At 38.3% G+C, this 9,774-nt stretch overlaps 1 protein-coding gene across 1 annotated transcript; it reads right to left on the bottom strand.

The window, feature by feature from the left end:
- Nucleotides 1-582: 582 nt before the first annotated feature.
- LOC130733763 (15.7 kDa heat shock protein, peroxisomal) lies at nt 583-1,741 on the bottom strand. The gene is made up of 2 exons (XM_057586025.1): nt 1,387-1,741; nt 583-1,207 (listed from the first exon to the last, which is right to left on the bottom strand). The coding sequence occupies exons 1-2, from the start codon at nt 1,526-1,528 to the stop codon at nt 915-917; spliced, it is 435 nt and encodes a 144-aa protein (XP_057442008.1). The 5' UTR covers nt 1,529-1,741; the 3' UTR covers nt 583-914.
- Between the last annotated feature and the right edge of the window lie 8,033 nt (nt 1,742-9,774).

Here is a 9,774-nt window from a genome sequence, read left to right as displayed (position 1 = left end):
TCTCTCACTAAATAATTCATGTCACTCTGAATGGTGCGTCTAAAGAGCGTGCGCGCTCATGCCTCAAGGATATACTTATCTGTATTTGTGCTTGTCTTTTGACATGGTTGGGGCCTCATTCTGGAACATCTTCAGAGTGAAGAGAGTGAAGAGAGTGAAGAGGAAAATATTTAAGGAGACGGAGCATGCAGGGCTTTGATTATGTGTTTGGAGTTTTTGATTGTGTCGGTTTATGTTAAATGCATTTTCTATATGTTGGATGAACTAGTTATATACTTTTGAGTTTTGAGATACTTTTTGGTTGAATTCATCAAAGTATTGGCTGAACCTTAAATCTGTATAAGTTGAGTTCTACTGGTCAGCTAGGAAATTCAATTTGAGGGACATTACTTCTAAATATAATCCACTGCGATGATAATAATATTATCGGCAGAGAATCTAATCTGGTTTACTGGCCTCTTGCTCAAACTAGGTCCTTTTTATATAATCCAAATTCATGTTATCATAAGCTATTTACTAAGGAGGAATGACAAATCAAACTTGGACAAAAGAGGGAATCAGGAATCAGAAGCAAGCTCTTGGTTGACATAGCAAAAGGTATCAACAAAATTATACTGTTACACCACTCATGTCAATCAAAGAGGGGAGAAAATAGACACAAGCACAAAAATAAGTAAATATATACTAAATAAACCCCACTTTCTTACTGATTGTGTTTGGTTTTTCCAAAACAGTTTTCTCAACTAAACAAACTGTTTGAATTGAGAAAAAAAACATTCACATCGAATACAATGGATAAATAACACACATTTAATCACATATATATCCATTGTTTACATCACATGATACATTTTTTCCCCAATTCTTATTCTTATTCATATCAACCACACACATGAATTTCCATAGCTTAAGCCTCAAAGCCTGCTAGTGATGTTAACATTTCTCACTTTAGGAGATTTGGGTGCTGCTTCTTTAGGCACAAGAACAGTAAGCACTCCATTTTCCACATGTGCCTTAATCTGATCCACCTTCACATTCTCTGGCAACTCAATTGCCCTTGAGAAATCACCCTTTCCATTTCCAATCCCTCTCTCAGCTACATGCCAAACAGTGTCCTTTGCTAGTGCCTCTTCCTTCCCACCTTCCCCTTTCACATGCAGAATATTCCCATCCTCAATCTGCACTTTTATGTCATCTTTGCTGAATCCTATCCGCACATACATACCCATTACCCAAAATTAAATTACAATCAATCAACCAATCCACTAATCAAGTCAAACCCACAAAAAGATTCCAACTTTACCACCAAAACACATGATCACCACTAAAATTTCATATGGGTCATTAAAAGTGAAGAAATTGAGAGGAAGTGAACATGGTACCTACCTGGAACATTGATTTTGAGGATGTGGGCAGTGGGGGATTCAAGCCAATCCAAGAGAGGCGTTGATCCAGACCATTCTCTGTAAATGGGAGGGTGGCCCCAGAGGAAGCGTCCGAAAGGGTATCCAAAAATGCTCTCAGCCATTGATTTGATCCTACTAGTACTAGCACAAACGCTGTAAGACAAGAGACAAGAGAAACAGAGTAGTAGCAGCAAATGAGATAAACTTTATATAATGTGGTGCTTGAAATTGGTGGCAAAATATAAAATTATATTTTTTTTTTGTGTTTATGATGGGAAGTGTTGCTGGCTGACACTCCAGAATGTTCTTTGATCATGAGTTCTTCTCCCATCATCGTCCTTTCTGGGTTCTTCCTAAATATTTGTATTTTCTTTTGGGTTAAAAACTATAATCGTCCCTAAACTTTGAGCGAGTTTTGAAAACCGTCCCTCGCCGGAAAATTATCTGAAAACCATCCTCAGACTTTTAAAAACAAATTTGACTCGTCCCTCCGGCAGCCTCAGGTCCGGCAAGCGCTGACTTGGCGGTCTACGTCAATTAATGAGGATCCGACGTGGAATTAATAATTAAAATAAAAATAAAAATAAAAATTTAATTTTAAAAAATGCTTAAATCATTAAAATTTCACTTCCACCTTCTTCATCTTCTTCCTTTTTCTCTTCCTCTGCCTCCATCAACCCAACCCGGAAATTTATACATCCATCCAAAAAATTCACCATGATAATCTTCTTTCTTAAATTAACACCAAACCATTCACTCATAGATCATCCAATTTTTTTCTTCATCATGAAATACATACAACAATTTGAAGGAGACAAATAATAATAAAAAGTGCTCCTCATAAATAAGCTCATACTCAAACAACAACTCAACCCCAGAAAACTTATCACCCTCACCACTCAGCCTTCAACCAACAATTCAAAAAACAAACCCAGAAATAATCAAACCACAAGACAGCAACAACAGCAACCCTCACCCACATCCTCTCACTCCATCTTCTTTAACTCCAAACCCTAGCCTTTTTCCAACCCAGATCTGAAACTTGAGTGTAGCTTCCCTTCTTCCCTTCTAACAAAAGCATTGAAACATAATAAAGGAATGCAAGAGTCTTTTTCCATTCCTCATTCTGAACATCGATCTCGCTTCAAGACCTCCCATTCACCAGAAATGGGAACGATTGAGAGATTGGTGGGTTGCTGTGAAGGTGGTTCTCAGCGGAGAAGCCGCAAAGGAGGTGCATGGTTTGCAACGATTTGGGGCTGGGTCGAAGCCACTCCGGTTGTTGCGGTCCCCAGGTTGTGTGAGGGTTGGGTCGATCTCTACCTTTCGCAGATCTGGAGGGATTTTGTTACTGGGTTTTGAGTGATGTGAAGAAAAGGGGGTGGAATAGGGTGAGTTTCATAAACTGGGTTTTGTTATTGGGGTTTGAGAGAAGAGATTTTGTGGGTTTTGTTGCAAGATGAAGCATGGTGGAACAGATTTGCTTGTTTTTAGAGAAGGAGGTTAGTGGGTTTTGTTTGAGAGAAGATTTGGTGGGTTTCGTTCATGGTAGAAGATTCTGGGTAAAAGGAAGATAAATTTTAATATTAAGCATCCTAATCTTTTTTTTTTTTTTTTGAACGAAAGCATCCTAATCTTTGAATATTGAGTTATGATCATTTAATTTATTCAACGCCTATGAGATTTGTTTAAGCCTTTTTTATATTAAATTATTTATTTTATTTTATTTTAATTATTAATTACACATGTGGAATAAAATATCCACGTCGGGCTCTCATTAATTGACGTGGACCGCCAAGTCAGCGCTTGCCGGACCTGAGGCTGCCGGAGGGACGGGTCAAATTTGTTTTTCAAAGTCTGAGGATGGTTTTCAGATAATTTTCCGGCGAGGGACGGTTTTCAAAACTCGCTCAAAGTTCAGGGACGGTTATAGTTTTTAACCCTTTTCTTTTTGAAAAACTGAATTTTGTTTTGTCTGAATCTAGAAATGGGAAGTGACAAGCTGCAACCGGGTTTTTCAATCCAAGCCCATTCTATTTTTTTGTCAAACCAAGCCCATTCATTTTTAGGCTAACTATTTGGATGGCTTGGCATTTGAAATTGAACAGGTGCTAAATGAAAGATGAAACTCACAAATCCATGTTAATTCAATTGGTAAGAGGGGTGACTTCTCAAAAGTTGTATGTTTGAATCTCGCTGCCGATATTAGAGATGTATTGGTGGGCAATTCATAGGTACCTTTATAAGCAATATATAATCCTGGAGTTCTAATTTGTAGTGGTGATCAGAGTCGAACTCACCCAAACTTAAATTCATGAAAAAGTCAGACCCATTTTTTTTCCTTGAACCAATTAATCCAAGACCTCCATATTTTGTTGACAAAAAATAAATAAATTTCTCATCATTCTCTCTTCCTTCTATTTTGTTTCATTTATTTTCTTTCTTGTAATTTTGTTTTTATGTTAGCCCAAAAACGAAACTGAAAAGGAAAAGGCATGACTGGTGCATCTAAATCAATAATCCACCAAACATGTTTGTTGTTGCATTTCACAAAATAGACAATCAAGCCTAGCCAAAGTGATAATGTTTTAAGGCTTAATCCTCAAATTAGTCTCTGTCTTTGTGTCGCCGTCTGAACCAGGACTAATTTGAGGATTAAGCCATGTTTTAATTATAAAACCTACCCGCTTGATGATTGAGCTGCACAATCCTCAAAGGTGTATAATGCACCTTCGTCGGCACCTTCAATTTTGTTGGTGATTTTAGAATCATCAATGTATTTTAGTAGTAATGTGATCTACTATAGGCTGACGCAATTACGCGTTAGGCTCGGAATCGAGTCAGGTTAGTGAGGAGTGCACGCTCGGTGAGCCAACGCATAATTGACCGCGAATACCAACCGGGGTCCAAGGGGCGGAGCCCCTGGCTGGGGTCCCGCTGCCAGGTCAGCGGGCGGGGTGCGGGGCAGCTCCCCGTTCGAAATTTTTTCTGAACAGTTGTGACCCTAGTTTGAAATTGTTTGAAGAATTGTGACTTTTCGGAACAATTGTGATCATTCGTGCAAACACAACCTTCTATATAAGGTTGCTTGCAGTCTAAGGAAAAGATACACAGAAAACAAAACCAGAATCGCTCTCTACTTTCTGATCTGTTCTCTATTGCCAGAAGCAGATTGATCTTCAAAATTATCCTAACAAGGATTTCGTGAACCCAGGCAAGAATAGGGTCGAAATACTTTGTTCGGAAAGTGTGCAAACACGATTTTCGAAGTTATCCAGGATTATCATACCCAAAATTCTAACAAACGAACAAAGTAATTTCTAATAATCATGGCTGGAGAAGGCGCTGTCAAGGAGATGACTACTAAGTTCGGGAAATTGGACAAGTTTCAAGGACAAGACTTCAGGCGTTGGCAGAAGAAGATGCATTTCTTGTTGACAACATTGAAGGTGGTATATGTCCTGTCTACACCGATTCCTGAACTTCTGGAGGATGAAACTGTTGAAAATATAAGAAGCAGATCAAAGTGGGAGAATGACGACTACATATGCAGAGGACACATTCTTAACGGTATGTCTGATCCTTTATTCGATATTTATCAAAATGTGGAATCTGCAAAGGAATTGTGGGATTGTCTTGAAGCCAAGTACATGGCAGAGGACTCATCCAGTAAGAAGTTCTTGGTGACTGATTTCAACAATTACAAAATGGTTGAATCAAGGTCTGTCATGGAACAATACAATGAACTTCTACGAATTCTTGGACAATTCACACTGCACGGATTGAAGATGGATGAAACAATATCTGTCTCAAGTATCATATACAAGTTGCCCCCTTCATGGAATGATTTCAAACACAATTTGAAGCATGGAAAAGATGAACTGTCTTTGGTCCAACTTGGAAGTCACTTGCGCATAGAAGAATCTCTAAGAGCGCGGGAGAGTGACAAGGGAAAAGGAAAAGAAGTTGTTGGTCCCTCGGTTAATATGATCGAGGAGGGTAGTAAGAACAATAACAACAAAAACAAAGGAAAGAAGCGTGCTTTCAAGAACAACAAAGGAAGTTTCGGTTCTAACAAGAAACCGAAACTAGAATGTTGGAAGTGTGGTAAGACAGGCCACTTCAAGAGGGATTTCCGTTCTGGAAAGAAGCATGATAACGTGAATGCAAGTGGTTCGGGAAAAGGGTCTAAGGACCAATCCCAAGAACAAGGTCAGAAATCAATTCATAACTTGAATATTTTGATTAAACATTCAGTTTCATTAATTTCTGAAGCATTTTATGTGCAGGATGATGCTATTGCGTGGTGGATTGATTCTGGCGCCACAACACATGTTTGCAAGGATCGTTTCTGGTTCAAGACTTTTGTTCCAGTGGAAGATGGATCTGTCCTCTACATGGGAGATCATCATTTTGATCCTGTTGAAGGCAAAGGAAGCGTGGTGTTAGAATTCAGTTCTGGAAAAACTATTACTTTGTTTAATGTTTTGTATGTTCCTAAACTACGTAAGAACTTAGTTTCTGGTCCTGTATTGAATAAGCTTGGATACAAGCAAGTGTATGAATCCGATAAATATGTATTATCGAAGTCTGGTGTGTTTGTAGGATTTGGATATTATAATAATGGTATGTTCATGATGAATTTGAATGGAGTTCCTAATGATTCTAGTTCTGTATTTATGACCAATTCGAATGTTATTAAATCTTCTTTATGGCATGCTCGTCTAGGACATGTACATTATAAAAGAATGCTTGAAATGTCTAAAGATGATTTAATTCCTGTTTTTGATGTAAATGTAGAAAAGTGTAAAACTTGCATGTTAACAAAGATCACTAGGCAACCTTTTAAAAGCCTAACAAGGAAATCTGTCATACTTGAATTGATACATAGTGATTTATGTGATTTGCATGCTACTCCATCATTAGGACATAAAAAGTATCTTGTCACTTTCATAGATGATGCATCTAGATTCTGTTATGTTTATTTGTTGCATTCTAAAGATGAAGCCTTAGATAAATTTAGAGTTTATAAAACTGAAGTTGAATTGCAACAGAATGTGATGATTAAAACATTACGTACGGATAGAGGTGGTGAATATTATGATCCTGAATTCTTCAAATCCGTAGGAATCATTCATGAGACTACGGCACCTTATACACCTCAACAAAATGGTGTGGCTGAAAGGAAGAATAGAGTTCTTAAAGAAATGGTGAACGCCATGTTATCCTATTCTGGTTTGAGTGAAGGGTTTTGGGGAGAAGCCATGTTAACGGCATGCTATTTGTTAAATAGGGTTCCTAATAAAAGGAACAAGACTACCCCATATGAACTTTGGTATAAGAAACGACCCAACTTAACATTTCTACGTGTTTGGGGTTGCAGGGCCGTGGTTAGACTCCCGGATCCTAAAAGGAAAACTTTGGGTGAAAAGGGTGTAGCTTGCATCTTCGTTGGATATGCTGAGCATTCCAAAGCCTATAGGTTCTATGTTATAGAACCTAATGACTCAGTTTCTATTAACACAATTATAGAATCAAGAGATGCCATATTTGATGAGAATTGTTTCTCTTCTATACCTAGACCAAAGGACCTTATATCTAAGTCGGATGAACCTACAAAGGATGATCATTCAACTGATGTACCAAGTGAGACACTCGAACCTCGGAAAAGCAAAAGAGCTAGAAAACCTAAATCTTATGGTTCGGATTTTCAATTATATTTAGTTGAGGGATCAAAGGATCAGATTGATAATCAATACTATTATTGCTATAGTATAGAGGAGGATCCAAGAACGTATGATGAAGCTGTGAAATCTCGAGATTCTGCTTTTTGGAAAGAAGCAATTGATGAAGAGATGAGTTCTATCATGGAAAATAATACTTGGGTATTATCTGATTTACCACCAGGCTGTAAACCATTGGGTTGCAAATGGATCTTCAAAAAGAAGATGAAAGTCGATGGTACAATTGACAAGTTTAAAGCTAGATTGGTAATCCAAGGCTTTAGACAGAAGGAAGGGATTGATTACTTCGATATCTATGCTCCAGTTGCTCGTATCACTACTATTAGATTGTTGATTGCTTTAGCGGCTATTCACAATCTAGTGATCCATCAAATGGATGTCAAAACAACATTCCTGAATGGTGATTTGGAAGAAGAAGTGTATATGAAGCAACCTGAAGGATTTGTAATGCCTGGTAATGAGCATAAGGTGTGTAAGCTAGTTAAGTCGTTGTATGGGCTGAAACAAGCTCCGAAGCAATGGCATCAAAAATTTGATGAGGTTGTTTTGTCTAGTGGTTTTATTCTAAACCAAGCTGACAAATGTGTATATAGCAAATTTGATACATCCGGTAAAGGAGTCATTATTTGTCTATATGTGGATGATATGTTGATCTTTGGCACTGACCAAAATCAAGTTGATAAAACAAAGAATTTCTTGTCATCAAAGTTCTCCATGAAGGATATGGGAGAAGCGGATGTTATTCTTGGTATTAAGATTAAACGGGAGAATAAGGGGATTGTAATTACGCAATCTCATTACATTGAGAAAATACTCAAGAAGTTTAATCATGAAAGTTGTTCTCCGGTTAGTACTCCCATGGATCCGAGTGAAAAACTTATGCCAAATACAGGTAAACCTGTGGATCAGCTCGAATATTCAAGAGCTATAGGCTCTTTGATGTATGCTATGATTAGCACTAGACCGGATATTGCTTTTGCGGTTGGAAAGTTGAGCAGATTTACTAGTAATCCTAGTAGACATCATTGGCATGCGATAACTAGGGTATTCAAGTACTTGAAGGGTACTATGAATTATGGATTGTCATATGTGGGATTTCCTTCGATATTAGAGGGTTATTCGGATGCTAGTTGGATAAATAATGTTGAAAATTCATCCTCTACAAGTGGTTGGGTGTTCTTGCTTGGGGGAGGTGCCATCTCGTGGGTTTCCAAGAAGCAAACATGTATAACTAGTTCTGCAATGGAATCAGAGTTTGTGGCATTGGCTGCTGCTGGTAAAGAAGCGGAATGGCTAAGAAACTTGGTATATGAGATTCCATTATGGCCTAAACCGATATCACCAATTTCTATCCGTTGTGATAGTGCTGCCACATTGGCCAAGGCTTATAGTCAAATGTACAATGGAAAGTCAAGACACTTGGGTGTTAGACATAGTATGATTAGGGAATTAATCTTGAATGGGGTGATATCCATTGAGTTTGTTCGGTCGCAACAAAACTTAGCTGACCACTTGACGAAGGGGTTAGCTAGAGACTTAGTGAAAAAGTCGGTAATTGGAATGGGATTAAAGTCCATTTAAATCTACTACCTATGTTATACCCAATTCCCTTCTAATACAACGTTAGAAGCTGAATTCAATGTGGAAAGATCATAGTTAGAGATTGGAGCACTTGTGTTTATCTTCCCAAGGTATGTGCTCAGACCTGCAAGTGATGGCTAGGTTGAAGTATATCTTCTTAATGGTTCTTTTAGAAAATTGTAAATGCAGGTGCAAGATTAAAAGGATCACCTATGTAAGCATGAAGTTTTGCCGCTTCAAGAAGCTTGGACTTGGCTTCCTATATGCTTATTAATGGATAAGGACACATGGCTTGTAAAGTGTCAAGTATGAATAGTAGAGTGTTGTAGAAACATATGTGTACAGTATCTTTAGATATTCAAATGGGTTGACGGGTTCAATCTTTAAAGACACCCCGATTCTTGAGTATTTAGAATGTGTATTTGTACTAAAGTGGAAATTCAATCGCAAAATATTTTCATTTATGCATTTGTTTGATCGTTATATCTGTGTGTTATGAACTGAGTAGATCAAGGATTACACTAAAATGGGGGGGGGGATTTGTTGGTGATTTTAGAATCATCAATGTATTTTAGTAGTAATGTGATCTACTATAGGCTGATGCAATTACGCGTTAGGCTCGGAATCGAGTCAGGTTAGTGCGGAGTGCACGCTCGGTGAGCCAACGCATAATTGACCGCGAATACCAACCGGGGTCCAAGGGGCGGAGCCCCTGGCTGGGGTCCCGCTGCCAGGTCAGCGGGCGGGGTGCGGGGCAGCTCCCCGTTCGAAATTTTTTCTGAACAGTTGTGACCCTAGTTTGAAATTGTTTGAAAAATTGTGACTTTTCGGAACAATTGTGATCATTCGTGCAAACACAACCTTCTATATAAGGTTGCTTGCAGTCTAAGGAAAAGATACACAAAAAACAAAACCAGAATCGCTCTCTACTTTCTGATCTGTTCTCTATTGCCAGAAGCAGATTGATCTTCAAAATTATCCTAACAAGGATTTCGTGAACCCAGGCAAGAATAGGGTCGAAATACTTTGTTCGGAAAGTGTGC

This window comes from Lotus japonicus, chromosome 1, assembly GCF_012489685.1.
Source record: "Lotus japonicus ecotype B-129 chromosome 1, LjGifu_v1.2".
NCBI classification, from domain to species: domain Eukaryota; kingdom Viridiplantae; phylum Streptophyta; class Magnoliopsida; order Fabales; family Fabaceae; genus Lotus; species Lotus japonicus.
The sequence above is the reverse complement of the archived record's forward strand: the minus strand, read 5'-3'. Positions and strand labels throughout refer to the sequence as shown.